Source organism: Myotis davidii, unplaced genomic scaffold, assembly GCF_000327345.1.
Source record: "Myotis davidii unplaced genomic scaffold, ASM32734v1 scaffold32, whole genome shotgun sequence".
Lineage (NCBI taxonomy): Eukaryota > Metazoa > Chordata > Mammalia > Chiroptera > Vespertilionidae > Myotis > Myotis davidii.
The window spans coordinates 4,826,745-4,847,357 of NW_006286587.1; the positions used below are offsets into that span (position 1 = coordinate 4,826,745).

At 40.2% G+C, this 20,613-nt stretch overlaps 1 protein-coding gene across 2 annotated transcripts in view; it reads right to left on the reverse strand.

The window, feature by feature from the left end:
* Positions 1 to 20,613, reverse strand: part of HAO1 (hydroxyacid oxidase (glycolate oxidase) 1) — a 72,516-nt gene that overhangs the window by 11,862 nt on the left and 40,041 nt on the right. For both annotated transcript variants that reach the window (XM_006758079.1, XM_006758080.2), the window contains exons 5-7: positions 10,153 to 10,244; positions 635 to 793; positions 450 to 519 (exon numbers count right to left, since the gene is read on the reverse strand). In XM_006758079.1, coding sequence (XP_006758142.1) covers positions 450 to 519; positions 635 to 793; positions 10,153 to 10,244 — 321 coding nt within the window. The remainder of the gene's footprint in view (positions 1 to 449; positions 520 to 634; positions 794 to 10,152; positions 10,245 to 20,613) is intronic.

Here is a 20,613-nt window from a genome sequence, read left to right on the forward strand (position 1 = left end):
AAGCTGAGTGGGTGGGCAGAGAGCAAGTTGCCATTTTAAATAGGGTGGCCAGGATGGGGCCCTTTGAGAAAGTGCAGTGTAAGTGTGACTTGAAGGGTGTGAAGGAATCAACCATGTAACTATCTGGGGGAAGAGCCCTAAGGCTGAAACATGTCTGGCATAGCCAAGGAACAGCCGGGAGATAAACGAACCCTGGGCAGAATAAGCAATGGTGACAGTAGCAGGAGTTGAGGTCAGAGAGGTGAGAGAGGTCACAGTTCGATTTCTGGTCAGGGCACATGCCCAGGTTGCGGGCTCGATCCCCAATATGGGATGTGAAGGAGGCAGCCAATCAATGATTCTCTTTCATCACTGATGTTTCTATCTCTCTCTCCCCCTCCCTTTCTCTCTGAAATCAATAAAAAGATACTTATTTTAAAAAAGTTGTAAATTGCAAAAACAAATCTTACCACTCAGAGCCATGGCCAACCGGAATTCTTCCTTTAGTATCTCAAGGACATCTTGAACACCTTTCTCTCCCTAAACAAGGAAGAGATACAGATGTTTTGGGTAAGTCATTCTGGCTTGTTTCATGTACTTATTTCACTGTTGAGTTATCCTGTTTTATGTATTTATTTATTTGTCCTCCAATTACCTGGGAAGCCAAACCCCAAATGATTGGTCTCCCCACAAACACAGCCTTGGCTCCCAGGGCCAGAGCTTTCAGAACATCAGTGCCTTTCCGGACACCCCCGTCCAGGAAGACTTCCACCTTCCCTTCAACGGCCTCCACGATTTCGGGTAGAGCATCAATCTGTGGAAAGAAGAGGTCAATAATGAGACAATACTCTGCATGATGCACTGTTACCCCACTCAACACCCACAGCCCACTGACCATCTGACTAGGCCTCAGAGTAAAAGAAGCTAAGTAGATTTGGAATCAACAGTAAAGTCCCCCTGAAATAAAAGTGGTGCAAATGCTAGTAACTAAAACAAATAAAAAACAACAACAAAAACACAACAACAACAAACTATATTTGGAATTGGGTGGCTTCTTTTCTTTCAGAAACCACAATATTTTTTTCTGTTCCTGATATTCAAATTCAAAGATCACGATTTTATTTTATTTTTGTATTGATTTTTATAGAGAGAAAAGAAGGGAGAGAGAAATCAATTTTTGCTGTTCCACCTATTTATGCATGCATCAGCATATTCTTGTATGTGCCCTGACTGGGGATCAAACCCAAAACGTTGGAGTATTGGAATGATGCTCTAACCAACTGAGATACTTGCTTAGGGCCAAAAATCATGATTTTTAAAAATATAAACCTAATTTTATTTTATTATTATCTTAAAATATATTTTTATTGATTTAACTAGCAGTCCGACATCCCCCCAGGGATGTAGTAGTGCATGAAGTGGCAGGCAGCTGGGGAGGACCCCAAGCTTGGGCCAGGCGATCCTGGCCCTGCTGCTCCTGCTGCTGCTGCTCGGGAGCGCTGTCATGGAGGTGGGAGAGGCTTGTGCCATCGCAGCTCCACCCCCACCCCCACCCTCCTGCACACCCCACACTGGGGCCTGAGCCCCACAACTCTGGTATGTGCCCCGACTGGGCACAAAACTGTGACCTCCCAGTTCATAGGTCTCCATGAAAAAATAAATAAGTAAATAAATAAATTATATATATCCATTAGTGGTTTCCCCCTTTTCCGTGGCCTGATTGTCTTCTAGAAACTGGAGGCCACACAGCAGAGGCTCCCCTGAGTTTTTTCCCTTTGGGTCGGGGGACTCTTAAAGGGAAACCTGTGCTGGGTTATTTCAAGTTTCTCGCTTCGTCTTGAACTCCTCGATCTTTTTCATGTTAGCTCCTGCATTGAGCATCTTCCCCCTGGTGGTAAGTGTGTGTCATAGCAACCAGTCTTTGGTGGTTTGGTTGTTCAGTTGCTTAGGCTTTTACATATACTAGAGGCCCAGTGCATGAAATTTGTGCACAGGTAGGGTCCCTAGGCCTGGCCTGCAATCAGGGCCCATCAGGTTCTCCGCCTCTCCACTTCCCCACCTCCTCCTCCCCTCGCCACCTGCACACTGCCACTATGTGGTTCCCCCAACCTCCCCGCCTCCCCGCCTCCTCCTTCCCTCACTCCCTCAGCACCCTGCTGCCGCTGATCGCCCACCATGTTCTGTGCCACCCCTTAGTGGTCAGCACATGTTATAGCGAGAGATCAAACTCCCGGTCTCCTGGTCGAACTCCCTAGGGGACACTTTGCATATTAGCCTTTTATATATATAGCAGATAGATGTATATGTGTGTGTGTGGATTTAATTCTCACCCTAGGATATTTTTCCATTGATTTTTAGAAAGAGTAGAAGGGAGAGAGACAGAGAGAGAAGCATCGATGTGGCAGAGACACATCGATTGGTTGCCTCCCACATGAGCCCTAACCAGGGCCTGGGATTGAGCCTGCAACCGAGGTATGTGCCCTTGATGGGAATCAAATCTGGGATCCTTCAGTTTGTAGGCAGACACTTTATCCACTGAGCTAATTGTCTTGGGTGGAAATATCTTTCTTGCTTTTAAAGGAATATGACCACATACACCTTGAAGGTCCTCATCTTTATTGGCAATTGATAATGAGCTTATATCATCACTAGAGAAAAAGATCCTCATAGAGGTTGATCTGGTAAATTGCATCATTGTTCCCGATCTTTCACACCACTCTGAACCCACTTATTTTTCAAGGCAACTTTGCAGTTTCCCACTAAAAAGAAAAAACTAATTCAGTGCACTTGCCCAGTCCTTGATGTTGGCCTTGGGCTTGCAAACTTCTTTGACAAATAGCATGTAAGGTGGAGAGTGCCATTTCTGGGCATCGGCCTTAAACACCCTCATGGGTCTCAACTTTCTCTTGCACCTGTGCATTTGCCATGAGAGGAGAATCCCCTGGTCACTCCTTCCCCCTTAGGCCCCAGGATAAATATTCAGGAAGCAGAGCTAGCTCAGCCAAACTCAACTGGACCTGAAACTGGGAGCACAGTCACCTAACCAGTACCAAGTCCATATCAGCAGACCTGCAGTTCACACAGAGTTTCATGGGAATAAATTACTGTTGGTTTAAAACACTGAATTTGGAATCTTGTTTTATAGCATCATGTGCCAATAGTGAATATAGTTGGCTAATCGCCAATATAGTTCATAGCTAATAGCTGACACTGTCAGCTACTTTGATCTAAATCTTTGCATTTGGGAATGGAAACAATTCCCAAGGTGACCTGCAGGTCAAAATGTATAGAAATTATTCACATTCATACCAAAATATTTAAATCTAAAGTTAAATCCAATCCCTATTTAAAATGCATGCTGAAAAAGCTACCATGCATTCAAGTGCAGTTTTTTCTCAAAATAATTGTGCTGAAATCACTCAGAAGTTTTTCCCACTTCACCCCTAAAATTTTAGAGGCAAAACTTAAAAAGAGTTTTATGTAAAAGGCTGAAGACCAAACCCGGCAACAGATTTGGAGGAAGTGAAGGCAACATTTGGCGTGCAGCCCCTAAATGTTTGGCAAGTACTGTGATTTTCCTCTTTTCCCTTTTGGCTCCTCTGCCTTGCCAAACATGCTTTGGATCCATTTACATATGCCCCTTTACCTATACATAGTCCTCCTTTTACAGTCAGGCAAGTTACATCAACATAGAAATGCTACAATTTCCAAGGGATGATGCAAGCTATAATTAAGCATATTTCCCCATTTGAAACCAGAACCAAAGAATAATATTAGCTAGCTCGGGTTCAATACACATTTTCAAAGTCACGCAACTCAAGTCTCTTTAGGTTATTTCCAATGCCCAGCCTGGCCTAAAAGGAAACTGTTACGGATAATTTAAATGTGAATCCTGGGTTATAAAAAGGAACCCAGATTGGTGTTGCATGTGTCTGTGGACAAGTCTGTTCTATTCATTTGCTGAGTATTTCTATCCTCCTCCTCCCTTTTTCCCCCTTTATTGCAATTTTATTGAGTATTTCAGAGAATAATTCTGATCAGGGGAGATTAAATAAATAAATATTGTAGACAAATCCACTATTTTATGACTGTTATGTTTTCTTCTTTTCAGCTTTCTACACATCTAAGAGACCATTCATTTCATCTTATCTTTCCTTTCCTTAGTGATTCTTTAGACAACTAGTTGTGGCCTGAACTCCAGTGGGTTTAATATACAGAAAAAATATGGTAAATCCCAATGTACTATTGCTCATTCACCCATCCATTCATCGACTTATCAAACACTTTATTGAGGACCTGGTATATTCAAGTCACTATGCCGGTGGCTTAAAGAGTCTAAAAAGAAAATCTTAGAGATGCAGGAAGAATCCCACATGGACCCAAAGGACAGGGACACCTCTTTGCCGTTCCCACTCAAGCCACATTCTCCCAAGGATGCTCCTGGTCCTGCAGAACTCCCACTCACAGGGAGCTCTCTCCTTTCTCCCTTCCTGTGGTCTCCATTATTATATCCCTAATTTCTGAGATTTTAGGGTTGGAACCCTTTAAAGGTTTCAAACCAAAGCAATTGAACATAAACAAAAGCAAGCAAAACCAGAGTTGAAAAACAAAGGAGTCCAGGCCACTGCCCACAAATTCTTCCCTGACTCTCTGGCTTGCCCATCACACTGTGCCAGGCATCCCTGGGGAGTTTCTATTAAGCCCACTTAGAAAATCATTGGCTGACATAGGCAAGCCCTGCTTACTTGCAATTGCAAAAATGTCTTTGTTTCCTTGCAATGTGGCATTTCAGCTCCTCCCATCACAGGGGAGAAATATGACCAGAAGAGTCTATTTCCTCACCCCTTGAGTTTAAACTAGCCTTTGTGACCAACAGAATAGGAAAGAAGCGACAATATGTCCATTCTAAGCCTAGGTCCCAAGAGGCCTTGCGTGCTTGCACTTACTCTCAGAAGTCTGCCACCTCATGAGAACCAGCTCAGCTAATGTGCTAGATGTTAGACAATTAAAAGCTGTTCCTGCTAATGTCAGCCTACACCAGCCTGTCCAAGTAGACCTAGCAGCTGACCACAGATGCATAGGAGTGAGCCCAGCCAACACCAGAATAACCTCCCAGACCAATGGTTCTCAACCTGTGGGTTGCAACCCCTTTGGCAGTTGAATGACCCTTTCACAGGGGTTGCCTAAGACCATCCTGCATATCAGATATTTACATTATGATTCATAACAGTAGCAACATTACAGTTATGAAGTAGCAACAAAAATAATTTTATGGTTGGGTCATAACATGAGGAACTGTATTTAAAGAGCCAAAAGGTTGAGAACCACTGTCCCAGACACTCTCAGATTGAATTGCCAACTCACAAAATTGTGACATAAGTAAATGGCTATTGAATTTTGGCCAGTAAGTTACACAGCAAAAGCTAACTAATACATCAAGTGTTTCTCAAAGATAGAATTGCATGAATCTCTTTTAAAAGGAAAATAAAATATTTTAGATCTCAAAGAAGAGGCCAAAGAATCAAGGAACACTTGACTTAACAACCCAAATACTTATTTTAAGAAAATCTTCTGCAGTTTAAAATTTTCACTAGAAAAGAATGGCATATTCATAAGTTTAAATTTGGATCCCATTAGCATCAAAACAAAAATTGAAAAGAAATATTGCTGCTATGCTTCAATGGCTTGAGGGAATCTACCTTTAAACTCCAATTTGCGATGTGCAGTACTATAGATTTTGGAAACTGATTTGATTCTGTCCTATTGTTCTCTAATTACTTCAAGATCAGTCGTGGTCACATTATTACCTTGCAGGTAAAGACCTTGACATGAGCTTAATTTTTAATGCCTTTTGGGTATAGCAGAGGTCTGGCAGGGGTTCTCAATAGTGTGATATTAAGCTGAATGAAGTAAGATTCTTAGTGATAAGAATTTCCCATCCAAGGGAACTTGGTGATTTACAGAAATGTAGAAATCACATAGTCCAGCTGCTTCCTTTTCGCAATCAACACAAAACGACCACGAAGCTCAAGCTGAAATGTTTAAGCCACTTGCTCACCCAGGTCACACCCCTGAGAAAAGGCAAGACAAGGACTTGAGACTATGACTCTAGACTCCTGTTTCGGTGCTTCCCCCCATGACGTCACTCTGCCTCTTTAGCTCTGACTTATGATGTCACATAATCTGCAGGACAGCAAGTCCTTCTGTGTGTCTACTGAAAAGCCTTACACTACAGCCTCCTCTAAGCCTTTTGCCACTTACCTCAAAACCCACATTTGGAGGAAAAAACATCTTCCTGTAAACGAATCCTTTCTCATATTTCTCTCACCATCGTGGGCCTTCAGTTCACTCTATGAGGCAAAACTCAAGCAAGCACTCCTCTCTCATGCACAGCATGCAAAGGGGAGGGTCACTGTTTTTCTTAGAAGTCTCTGAGCCCACAGCTCAAAAAGCCCTTTTAGATAAGTTTCCATATCCCCTCAGCCAGAGGGAAATAAACCACACCATTTAGATATTTTTTCCCTTAAAATCTAGTTAGATTTGATTTCAGCAGATTTAGATTTTATTTTTAGAAAACAAACTTAATTTGGCCCGCACACTAAGTCAGTGTCTTCATGCATAAGAGAGGCATAAATCTGCAAAAGAGCCAGGAGCTGTGACCAACTTTTCCTCCCTGCGCAGAGGAGGCTCTCCGCCTCTATTTACCTGCAGGCAACATTTAAAATCACCTAAAAATACAGCTCCCTGATAAGTAAGGCTGAATCAGAAAGAGCTGAAAACAAGGTGGAGGGTGGGGTGGGGTGGGGGTGGGGAGAGATTAACCAAAGAATTTACATGCATATATGCATAACCTATGGACACAGACAATAGTGAGGTGAAGGCCTAGGGGCGGAGAGGTGAGGGTGGGGTGGAGGGGGGTCAATGGGGAACAAAAAGGGGACATCTGTAATACTTTCAACAATAAAAATAAATTTAAATAAATAAATAATAACAAAGTGATGAACAAAATAGAACCAGAGGCATATATACATGGAACAGACTGACAGCTGTAAGAGGGGAGGGGAGTGGAGGAGACTAGAGATAAAAGGTGAAGAGATTAGCCAAAGGACATATATGCATAATCCATAGACCCAGACAGTGGTGAGGTGAGGGCCAGAGGGAAGAGGGTGGAGGGGTGGGGCAGGGTGGAGTTGGCTAAGGAGCAGGGGGAGAATGGGAACATCTGTAACAGTGTCAACAATAAAAATAAAGTTAAAAGAAAAGGAAGTCTTGACAGTGTAATCCTACAGTGTGCAAAGACTTGGTTTGTTTCTGTCACTAGTGTTTGAGGGAAAACTGTGAGTACAGATATGTGTACCCAATATCCCTTCTAGTCATTTAGTCTGCTCTAAGACCTATACAACTGTCTATGGATTTAATTAAATCAAACATGCTAGTTCAATAAAACAATAACCCACTACCACTTGACTAAATTACTTGTTCTATTCTACTTCCAGTTGTTTGAATCAACTGGTCATCCCAATGAAAGTCATTCATTATAGCAACTATGACTGAATAATTCTGACAAAAGGGGGGAAATACATATGGTGGTCCAGATCAGAGACGGTCTGGAAAGTCCATCCACATGGTTTGGTAAACATATTTTTTTTGTTTGTTTTGTTACATAATCTTAGCTTACTTTGCCTATAATAAATTAGATTTTAGGATAAAAGGTGAAGAGATTAGCCAAAGAAGTATAGTCATGAAAGAAATAATGTAATGATGTTTAAACTTTAAGAAATGAGAAAAACTAAGGTTTAGGATAGAAATTGATGCCCTCTGCCCTGTCGTAATTCGGGCCCTTCTCTCTTCCCTTGGCCACCTAACTGATCTTCCTGCCTCCTGTCGTGCCAAAACCCAATTTCTAAGATTCATTGCTGCTAAATCAAGGCGCTTCTATTGTATATCCAATGACTCATCATATGGAAGAAAATCCTCCTCCCTGACCTGTCCATGCCAACCAGAAACTGCAAACAAAATGGATTCCTTGAAATTCCCCTAACATAGCCCACTCCACATTTAGGCTCACACCTCTAAAAGCAGGGGCCCACATGGAGGCAGAGCAGAGGTGCAAGGCAACAGCAAAGCCATTGCCTCATCTAAAAGAATTGTGGCTGAGTTCCCACAAGTAAACAACATGGAAGATAACTACTTTTACATACCACACCCACTCTAGCTCCTGACCCCATTCTGGATATGGATCCATGAAATTCACTCCAGGATATGTGTCTATCTTCATGACTTTTTACCTATTTCTGGGCCCCTAATTCTTGATCTCAAAATCTGCCCCAATGCCTCTATTGATCTTGGGGTTAACTGCTCTCCTTTATAGTTTTAACTCAGTACCACACTTTTCCAGCCAATTTGGTTTACTTTTATATCTAGACTAGAGGTCTGGTGCACAAAATTCATACACAGAGGGGGGCTGTCCCTCAGCCCAGCCTCTACCATCTCCAATCTGGGATCCCCCTCACAATCCTGGATCTCTGGCTCCTAACCGCTCGCCTGCTGCCAGCCTGATTGTCCCTAACCACCTGTGCCAGCCTGCCTGATCATCCTGATCAACATCTAACTGCCCTCCCCTGGCAGCCTAATCACCCCCTAACTACTTGCTCCCCCGCACCAGCCTGATCTCACCCCTAACTGCTTGCTCCCCTGTGCTGGCCTGATCTCACCTCTAACTGCTTGCTCCCCTGCCAGTCTGATCGCCCTTAACTGCTTGCTCCTCTGCCAGCCTGATCACCCCTAACCGCCTCTGCCTCAACCCCCACCGCCTTGGCTTTGTCTGGAAGGAATTCGGGCATCCGGGAGATGTCCGGTCGACCTGGTTTAATTAGCATATTACCCTTTTATTAGTATACATTTTGGATTCTAATTTGCCTAGCACAGAGTATACAGCAGCCGTGGGCAAACTACGGCCCGCGGGCCGGATCCGGCCCGTTTGAAATGAATAAAACTAAAAAAAAAAAAGACCATACCCTTTTATGTAATGATATTTACTTTGAATTTATATTAGTTCACACAAACACTCCATCCATGCTTTTGTTCCGGCCCTCCGGTCCAGTTTAAGAACCCATTGTGGCCCTCGAGTCAAAAAGTTTGCCCACCCCTGGTATACAGTGTATAAAAACCACAGATGCACATTGGAATCTCCTGGGTAGCTTTAAATATTACTGGTGCCTCTGCTCCCCATCCCTAGAGATTCTGATGATTGATCTGGGTTGCAGCCTACCTTCCCTCACCTGGGCCTTAGGATTTCATCTCCTTTCCCAACCACCTACCATTTCTCTACAGCTTTCAACCCCTATATCCACAGGAAAATGCAGTCTTTCCTTACTTCTGACTTCTTGTCATAGTTGCACCAATGATCTCAAACTCTACCAAAGCCTTTTGCAAATACTGCAACTATCTGTTAGCTCCTCTTCTTTGGACTTTTATGTTATAACTAGAGGCCCAGTACATGAAATTCATGCACCGGGGTGGGGGGGGTCCTCTCAGCCCAGCCTGCCCCCTCTTCAATTCAGGACCCCTCAGGGGATGTCCCCTTAGGGGATCAGCCCTAAACCAGCAGTTGGACATCCCTCTCACAATCCAGGACTGTTGGCTCCTAACTGCCCACCTCAACCTGCCGGCCTGGTTGCCCCAAGCAGCCTGGTGTTCAGTCATTTGGTCGCTCCTCACTAACCCCCCTGCCAGCCTGATCGTCCCATGCAGCCTGCTTGTTCTGTCGTTTGGTCGTCCCTCACTAACACCCTTGCCGGCCTGGTCGTAGGCAGCCATCTTGTGAGGGCATGAATGTTAATTTGCATGTTACCTCTTTATTATATAGGATAATTTCTTTTGCACTTTCATTTATATTATACCTATCGGTATACCTATGAATACAAGAGTAATCCCTGACCACAAATGATTTATAATTTAACTTTTTTAGTTTGTAAATAAGCATATTGGGCTAATTATCTAATTTAGGTAATTATGTACCCCTAACTTAAAATCTGAGATCTCCTATATTTACATGTATTTTATCTTGACTGTTCAGAAACATACACAGTGAGGAGGCAGACACAGAGATGATCAAAATTTTGATGGAAATGAGACACCCCAAAATAAATCTCAGCATTTGCTCTAACTCACAGTGGCTGGCACCCCATCAAGTTGTCGAGCTCCATGATTCGACACCAAGATCCCGTCCAAACCATGTTTAACTGCCTCCCTGGCATCGTCTCCTAGAAAGAGCAAGACAGTCATCATAAGAAAAGACTCCTTAACAGAAGGCATAGGTTTAGGGGTCAAAGCATCAAAGTCAAAGGGAAGCTGATCTCACACATATATACCTTGCTAGGAACCCATAGCACAGACATACTAAGGGTTAGATCTAGAATAGCAGATCCATCTTGGTCAAAAAATGTTAGCAGTCATAACAATTTAATTATAAAATAAAATTATCAATAGACTATAAATTGACATGCACCTAAATTTATTTATCCTCATAAGGAAGTATTCCTGCTAATTATGTTTTATTATTAATAAGACCATACCATTTAGCAATTAGCAGAATTACTCCTCTACAATTTGTGGGGTTTTTTTCATCTTTATTGTTGAAAGTATTACATATGTCCCCTTTTTTCCCCTACAATTTGGATTGCATAAAAGAATATATAGTCTGTTTGGCTCAGTGGATAGAGCATCAGCCTGCAGACTGAAAGGTCCTGGGTTTGATTCCGACAAGGGTACATGCCCAGGTTGCAGGCTCAATCCCCAGTAGGGGTCAAGCAGGAGGTAGCCAATCAATGATTCTCTCTTATCATTGATGTTTCTATCTCTTTCTCCCTTTCCCTTCCTCTCTGAAATCAATAAAAGTTAAAAAAATTTTAAAAAGAATATATAATTGGCAAGTACTTTAACAGGTAATGAACAACTCTAATTCAAAAACATTATTTAATACAAAGTTATAACTTCAATACTTATTTTAATTTATAACTTCAATCCTTATTTTAATTTATAACTTCAATAATTATTTTAATTCTATAATTAAGTGTATTATACCCATTGAATTACATAAGAATCTAATATTAAAATTAGGTTTCTTCTCTAATTATGCTTCAAAATAGATTGATTTCTAAAAATACAATTTTAAAAGAAATTAACATTCTCTTAAATCAACTTCCAAAATATATTTTATATTTCAGATTTTTTTATTTTTTTACAGTTTGCACCTTATTTTATACATTAGAATTAAAGGAGATGACATAAAGGGGTTACATGAAATCCATTCATGGTAGATTAGGGAGGAAGGAGAAAGCAAAGTGAGCAAATTTCTGGGATTGAATAAAAAGTAAAACAAATAAACACATAATTATATATTGGTGGGCACAGAATAGTTAACAGTTAACAATTAACATCTATAATAATAAAAGCGTAATATGCTAATTAGACCAGACATCCTTCTGGAAGACCTTCTGGATAAAGCCAGGGCTGCGAGGGAAGCCAGTGCCAGCAGCTGGGGAAAGGAAGGCCTACTCTTGCACGAATTTTGTGCATCGGGCCTCTAGTGATAACAATAACAGTGAGGGGTTCTGTGGTCTCCTGCTCTGGTAGGTCTGGAAAAAGTAAATTACCCTGACATTACAAAGATATGTTATCATAGATGCAAAAAGTTAACCGACAGGCCCTAGCCAGTTTGGCTCAGTGGACAGACCCTTGACCTGCAGACCGAAGGTCCCAGGTTTCTATTCTGGTCAAGGGCACTACGTACCTAGGTTGCAGGTTCCTTCCCGGCGGGGGCCCTGGTCAAGGGGTGTGCAGCAGGCAACCAATTGATGTGTTTCTCTCACACTGATATTTCTCTCTGTTTTCCCTCTCTCTTCTATTCTCTAAAATAATCAATGGAAAAATATCCTTAGATGAGGATTAAAAAAAAGAAAAGACAACAGACAGGCTCAATTAAGGTAAAGATGGACCTTTGCAAAGGAAGATACTGGCCTAGGATATGACTGCCCGCCATGACTTGCTTTTAGTTAGGAAGTTCAATTTCAGCCCATCCTATGTGGTTACCTTAGGTCTCTGAATTTGTAAGGCCCATCATGCAGGCCTCCTCTGAGCTTGTCAATTTTAGCATGTAGCGCCTTTTCCTCCACCCATTTCCCTTTTGGTAATAAATTAATCCAAAAGATGCACTGATGACCAACCATTGATTTGGATAATGTGGTCCACTGTGCTAGGAAGCCTCATTTCTGGGAAGTTAGCATTTGTCTTGCCGAACAATAGACCACTGAAAATCGGGCAAGACCATAACCTTGGATGGAAGTCAAGGCCAAATTTTTCTCAAAAGTGAAAAGCAGGTAAATGGGAGGCCGTCAGGTCTTATGTGCCTTCACTAAGAAAAACACTCTGTATCACTTCTAACCAATATTTGGCTGTTTGTCTCACTTCTCTATATTTTGCATCTAGTGTAACATTGACTTAGAGCTTGAGGGCACACCATATACCTCTTCAGTTTTCATAATCTGACCAACTATATTTTATATTTTAAACTATTATTCTCAGCATGTTCCCAATAACAAACCATTTGCTAACAGAATAATGAAAGTAATGCTAGTTCTCAAGTTTACAAAAAGAGTTGGTTCAAGGTTGTAATGAAAATCATAATTTGGATACTTAAGCAGATGGGTACAGAAAATTGTACATATTTATTAATTCCCAATGGAGATCAAGGGGAGACCTGTTTACGAATAATAAGAAAGATTCACAGGAGTACCTGGAATTCTGATTGTTTTCAAATGTTATGCTTAAACACCATTTCCACACTGTTTCACAGAATACTAGATTTTAAATATTTCCATATTTTAAAGTGATGCTAGTATTATTTTTCTTCTAACGTTATAGGTATATGAAAATGTTAAACCCAAGTTGTATGGACTGAATGTGTGCATCCCCCCAAAAGCCTTGGGTTGCAGCTCTAACTTCCAAAGTGATAGTCTTTGGGGAATATTTAAGGTTAGATGAAGTCATGAAGGTGGGGCTCTCTTGATGGTATTAGTACCCTTATAAGAAGAAACCAGAGAACTTGCTCCCCAACCCTTCTATGTCCCCACAAAGAAGAGGTCATGTGAGCACACAGAGAAAAGGGGGCCTCTGAACCCAAGGAGAGAGCCTGCACCGGAGAATAAGCCTGGTGGAACCCTAATCTCAGAATTCCAGCCTCCTACATTGTAAGAGAATAAATTTCTGTTGTTTAAGCCACCCAGTCTGCAGCATTTTGTTATGGCAGCCAAGCTGACTAAGACATATGTCATCATGTCCTTGTTGCTCTAATCAGATCCAACTTCAGTGCTGTTGTCAGATCCTTTAATGCTCTGACAAGCCCTAAAAGGCAATGAAATAGTATGAAAGGTGTTTTTTTTTTCATATTAAATATGAAACCTAATGTTTCTAGGAGACTGTTTTGGCTGTTTTATTCCAAGCATGCATTTCATCTTGTGAGATCTTACTGGCATTTTTAGAGTCACTCATAAGAAAAAGGCCCTAGCTTCAAGATTGAAAGATGATGGTTTTCCCAACCCTAATGACTAATTCATATTTTACATTTTAATGTTGCTTTATATTTGGACCATATGTGTTTTATTACAGCTCTTTCTTTTCCTAGATTTCTAATTGCCTTTCTTTCCTTTTTTCTCCATTTATCATGAGACTTAAAAAAATATTTCTTGTTGAAAGTATTACAGATGTCCCCCTTTTCTCCCCATTGACCCCTTCACCCTGCACACCCCCCCAGACCTTCACCAAACTATTGTCTGTGCCCATGGGTTATGCATATATGCATATAATTTCTTTGGTTAATCTCTCCCTACCCCTGACCCATCTTCCCTCTGAGATTCATCAGACTTTAGAGCAGCAGTTCTCAACCTGTGGGTCGCGACCCCTTTGGGGGTCAAACGACCCTTTCACAGTGGTTGTCTAAAACTATCAGAAAACACATATATATTACATATTGTTTTTGTGATGAATCACTATGCTTTAATTATGTTCAATTTGTAACAATGAAATTGGGGGTCACCACAACATGAGGAGCTGTATTAAAAGGTCATGGCATTAGGAAGGTTGAGAACTACTGCTTTAAAGTATCCTCAAGTCCTTCAAACCTTTAACTTACTCTAACCTACTTAAAGCACCTTATTTTCCCTCTGAAGACACATTCCCTCCCCTCTGGCCTTCCTACTCTATCCTGTTCTGATTACTCTGCCTACTGCCACCTCATTCTATAGATTGCTCCTACTCTCTCCGAGTTGCTTCTCTTGTAGTCAAGTTTATGCATTCATTTGGTTTAGGTCTCCCTTGTTACAGTACATTCCTTTGTAACTTTCTAAACAGAAGAAGCTAAATGTACAGGTCACTTAAATGACTTCTCTTGTGTCTAAATAATTGGATTAGATCAAATATTCTACACTGAAAAATCCTTTTACTTAGGCTTTTAAAGGCATTACACCTTTGTCTTCAAGTGCCCATTGTTGTTGACAAGAAGATTGAGGCGAGTTTGACTCCCATTCCTCTGTAAGTAACCCGTTTTATGTTTCTTCTCTCTCTTTACACACATTTCCCCCTTGAAATTTCATGAGATGTAATAAGCAGTGTTTGTTCTTTCGTTGTAGTGGCCTATGTCTCTAGCATTCAGGCAAGTTTGTCTTTACTAATTTCCTCCCTATCTCCTTCTTTTATTTTTTTATCTGAAGACCTTGTCAATTGAACACTGGACATTTAAGGAGTTTTCAAGCCTCTCCTTCATTTAATCATATTTTGTTTCTATTTGTCTTGTTGCTGTCTGACATTTTGGGAGATGTCATTAACCCTATTATTCAATTCAAAATTTCATTTTTAATTCAAGAAATTATATTTTTAAAATATTTGGTAGATTCTTTTTATATTCTGGTTTTCTTTTCATGGCAGGCTTTTCTTTATTAGGTATATTTTCAACTTCTTTTAGTCTATCATTTGGAACTTTTAAATTTATTTTTCTTGTTTTTACAGTGGTTCTCAACCTTCCTAATGCTGTGACCCTTTAATACAGCTCCTCATGTTGTGGTGACCCCCAACCATAAGATTATTTTCGTTGCTACTTCATAACTGTAATTTTGCTACTGTTATGAATCATAATGTAAATATCTGATATGCAGGATGTATGTTCATTGTTACAAATTGAACATAATTAAAGCATAGTGATTCATCACAAAAACAATATGTAATTATATATGTGTTTTCTGATGGTCTTAGGCGACCCCTGTGAAAGGGTCGTTCGACCCCCAAAGGGATCGCGACCCACAGGTTGAGAACCTCTGCTCTAGAGTCAACTTTTCTATAGACTTATCTTGGTCTTTTATGTTTTGACTTTTCTGATGCGCCTTATAATGCTAAATCCTCCATTTTTATTTAAGGGAGAAAGGTTGGGGAGTTACTATAGCCTCCTGGGCTATTTTGAAAATCACATTAATTTTTGCCGAGTCTTTGCCTAGAGTAGAAATTCTTTCTTGGAGAATCATGTGGGACAAGGCAAGGAATATTAACTAAGGGACCATTGGACTATGAATCCTTTAAGTGTCAGAATGAGGATAACATCCTGTCATACTGTAAACGTTATCCACTCGTACGTTATCCCAGAACCCCAATACATGAACATTTGAAAAATGGTGCTCTAAAGATACAGCCATACTACAGTGCTATCCAGTAGAACTTTCTCTGATGTCAATTTTCCAGCTCTGCCCAGTTCCACACAGTAGCTACTAGCCACATGCAGCTCTTAAGTAATTGGAATGGTGCAGTGTGACTGAGGAACTGGAACTTTACTTTTATTTAACGTTAATTAACTTAGCCACATTTGGCAAGTGGCTGCCATATCGGACAGATCAGCTTTAATGTGTGCCTGATTTTGCATAGTCTAATAAAGAGGATTTAAAAAGACTAGGTGTATACATAAATCACCTTAACAAACAATATAAAATATACTTAGAATTGTTGTGGTTTGCTCTCATTATCTGGTTTTGTGTATGAGTCTCAAGCATCAAAAGTAAAAACAAAAAGTAAAAATATATGAACTATAATATTTTATGAACCCCTTCATTGAGGATGTATGCAGTCCTCCAATTTATACTCAGATGTCTGCCACCATGTAGTTGCAACCTGTGTTTTGAAAAAATTAATATAATCAATAAACAGATCCTCTACAGTATAAAGAAGTGATTAACTGCTTAGGCTTAGTTGTCAGACCACATGGATTTAAATCCCATATCTGCTTGCTATGTAAGTGGCAAGTTATTTCACTTCTTTGTACATCAGTGTTCTGACCCATAAAACGGGGATAATAATCCACATAAGATTGGTTTGTGGCTTAAATTAATTGAATGATTATTTAGAGTAACATCAGGTAAATATTAACTATTATTATCTTCATCCTCTGGTATGGGAGCATAAATTTAAATGACAAATAGGTAGAGGAAGATTTATTTGCTGGATGCTTTGGCAAGCCTGAGTTTTATTTATAGCAACAAAATTTTCATTTTAGTAAGGATTCAGATTACAAACAGCCTTTCATTTAAAGAAAGTGCTATTTAAGTAACAGTTTGTTATCTTCTATCATTTCAAGTAACTCCCCATGTTTTTCTAGGCAGTGCTGGGAATGTAGGAAATGGCTTGCTGGGAAGATAGGATCATGAATATCTATGAAGGAAAGGAGAGAGAGAGAGAGAGAGAGAGAGAGAGAGAGAGAGAGAGAGAAGGGAGGGAAAGGAAGGAAGATTTCAGTGGACAGGGGCCTCTTTTGTTAGCAACTTAAACACTGTCCACAGTTTTACATTTTATATTAACCTAGAGAGAAAACAATGTTGCCATCAAAATGTTCTGATTCAGGGAAATATCCCTGAGGCTTTGATATTTCCATTAATCCTTAGAGCTTACTACTATGGCATTCCATATTTGTTCATTTGTCAGTCACTACCTTAATTGAGTGCGAATACAGTGGTCAATAGGGAATAGCAGTGTTTGCTATCTTATTAGTGCATTCTTTCTGTATGGAATCTAAAATACCAAAGTGAAATGTAAATGCTCAAGATTGACCCTCAAGCCCTCGGAGCTTTGGGCGCAGGCCCCTGCGCTACCTGACAGGAGCTTAGTAAGTAAATTCTAGACACAAGGCAGCGTCTGAAACACCATCCAAGAGCATGCGAGTGAATGTTCTTTGAGGCTGTCTGTAACAAATGCATGTAGAAAAAAAGGCTGGTTAGAGCACAGTTTCTGCAAAACAAAAAGCCATTCTGGAAGTGAGGCAACCTAGTTTTAAAAAGATTTTTAATTAAAAAAACAAACCCTCTAAAAGGCATTATGTTTTTGCTCATAAAGGCCTTTGCTCATTAGCACGCGTTCTGGCGAGGACCAAGGCCTGTCTCAAATACATGTTCGGAGTTCGTGCTGAAGTTTTCCAAGGGCAGAGTTTAACCACAGCGAGAGATTACATCTGCTTCTTCAAGTTGCTTTCGTTGGAAATGCCATTCTTAAAATGGTGGCCAGGGGAATATTTCATTGATACCTTTCCAGTGGCCTCTGATTTCATGTGCCTGCAAACATGACCTGTGTCTTCCTGATAAAAGGTCAGTCCCTGGGACTTCTGGATGAAAATCTGTGGACGAATGAACGCTAGAGTTCCCAGACCCTGCACTGCTGCCCCTGGGTCCCTTCCCCCACACCAAACTGAGCATATGCAGTGTTGTCATAGAAATGATTCTTGTTTGTTAATTAAATGAAATAAGTAGCTACAGAGAAACCGGACAATGTAAACCATACATGCATGAATAAGTTATTTCCTTTCAAATGCCAAATGTCCCAACTCTCTCTTGCTTTTGAGCTCTCTCTAAAGCAATAGGCTCATAGAGTTTTCATAGATTACTCATATAGTTTTTTTGTTTGTTTCTAATTTTATTTTATTGTTTAAAGTATTACAGATTCCCCTCCCAGTGTCTTGTGTCCATTGATTGTGCTTATAAACGTGCATACAAGTCCTTCAGTTGATCTCTTACCTCCCCTGCTCAACACTCCCCAGCCTTCCCACTGTAATTTGACAGTCTGGTCAATGCTTCTCTGCCTCTGTATCTATATAGTTTTCACTGAAGATTTTATTAAATCAACATTTGAGCTATCTACTATGTGCAAAACATTATGAAAATGTGTGGAAGCAAATCACATGATCCACATAGTTCTAGGTAAGATGACTGCAGAATGAAGTTCTAGAAGCCCAAATATTTTTTAACGTAACACATGATAGAAAGTCTAAGTCAATAGATTCCCATCATCTCCTAGAAGGCAAAGTTGTAGAAAATGATATATATTTGGGACCGTAAGTTGAAAAGTTAGTTAAAAAATTAAATAGCCTCATTCATCTCATTCTTATATTTGTTCCCTATTTTACATGGACAAATGTGGGACTATACTAAATTTTATTCTTTCTTGGTGTTTTCAAGCCAGTTACCCTAGGCCACCTCTGTGATGAGAGTAAATTAAATGCTGGAAACTACACCGATTTTCTAATTCAATTATACCCTCTTACTTATTTCAGGTCAGCCACAGTTATCTCCTGCCTGGGCAACAACAGTTTCTCAAATGTGCTCTGTGATTCCCAATTTTGCCACATCCACCCACTAGATCCATCACACAAAATGTGATTTTTCTAAAATGCCAATCTGATGAGGTTGCGTCCCTGATCAACACCCTTAGCAGTTCTCAAACATCGTAAAGTCTACATTCTCCAATACGGCTTACATGTTCTCAAATTAGTACTCATAGCTGCTTTCTTTTGCCATTATTTTAGTCTAAGAGTCATTTGACCTGATATCATAGCAACACTCAAGCATCATCTTTCATTCTGAAATGAAACCTTCCTTAGCCCACTCTTATAATTGTTTACACTGTATTTTAAACTCAACCTTATACTGCATAGATTTCTACCTCTGCACTTCTTATTGAACCCAAATTCTGTCTCTCCTACAAGAATAGGGTCAAGGACCTCAGATGATTATTATTTTTTTAATTTTAGCATAATAAATATTTATGTAATGAATGACTAAGTGAATAAATAAGTGAATGGATGAATGAATGAATGAGTGAGGCAGAACCTTCAGAGTAATGTTCTTAGGACCTAGACTTGAATGTAGTTACAGGAAGTAGCATTAATAATTGTGGATGACAATATGAATGGGAGTAAGTAAGTGAAGCTTGTTTAAAAGTGTCGGTAATACCAGGATAAACTCACTGAAGTTTAATTCTCAGAAACTGAACTAGAACAATGATCAACAGGAAAGAGTATAACAATATTTTTTAAAGCACAGATTAAGACAGATCTGGATTTAAACATATCCCTCTACTTGAAAGTTTCATTAGGCCCATTCTTTTACTTTTATTAGCTTCATTTCTGCATATCTAAGATTAAAAAGATAAAGTCAGTGGTGTGCCTAGAGCTTTATAAATAGGGGCCATGTGACTCACACTTATTCAAATAAAACCTGTAAAAAGGTTTTGATTCTAAGTCATTGTTAAGCCTGAGGTAAGTTAATAGAATCTCTCATCCCAGAGCCACTTCCTTAAACATTTCCTTTTAAAATAATATGTTTTTGTCAGTTATCTATTTAGCCATACTGAAAGAAATGTTTTCAAAGTCAAGAAAACATTTTTGCAGGTGAACACATTTACACTCCAAATTATTACAGTCACTGTATCTCCCTGTGGGATTGAATACATGTGGATACAGGGGAAGTAGTCAACTTCCTTAATACTCAAGGCTTGATAATTAAGGATTTTAATATCTTAGTCAATCATTCTTGTTTTTTTTTAAATATATATATTTTTTATTTCAGAGAGGAAGGGAGAGGGAGAGAGAGATAGAAACTTCAATGATGAGAGAGAGTCATTGATTGGCTGTCTCTTACACGCCCCTTACTGGGGATCGAGCCCATAACCAGGGCATGTGCCCTGACCAGGAATCGAACTGGTGACCTCTTGGTTTCTGGGTCAACACTCAACTGCTGAGCCACACCAGCCGGGCTTAGTCAATCATTCTTTATAGGGAGGTGACATGGGATTCACCACACTCTGAAATCAGTTCTCATCATTGTTACTTGGAAGGAACAAGAGAAAAATATTAAGAAGCTCTTAAAACAGGTCTGGTTATTAGAATATCATCCTTGGGGCCCGGCCATTGTAAGCAGTGGTTGAGCATGGACCTATGAACCAGGAGGTCATGGTTCAATTCCCAGTCAGGGCACATGTCCAGTAGGGGGCGTGCAGGAGGCAGCTGTCAGTGATTCTCATTATTGGTGTTCCTATCTCTCTCCCTCTTGCTTCCTCTCTGAAATCAATTACATTATATATATATATATATTTTTTTTTAATGTCCTCCTTGGGACTTCTCATTGGCCTAAGAGCAACTGTTGCAGCTTATAGCCAAAGCAAGACCTTCTATCTAGAGCAGCCGTGGGCAAACTATGGCTCGTGGGCCGGATCCGCCCGTTTGAAATGAATAAAACTATTGAAAAAAAGGTCCATACCCTTTTATGTAATGTT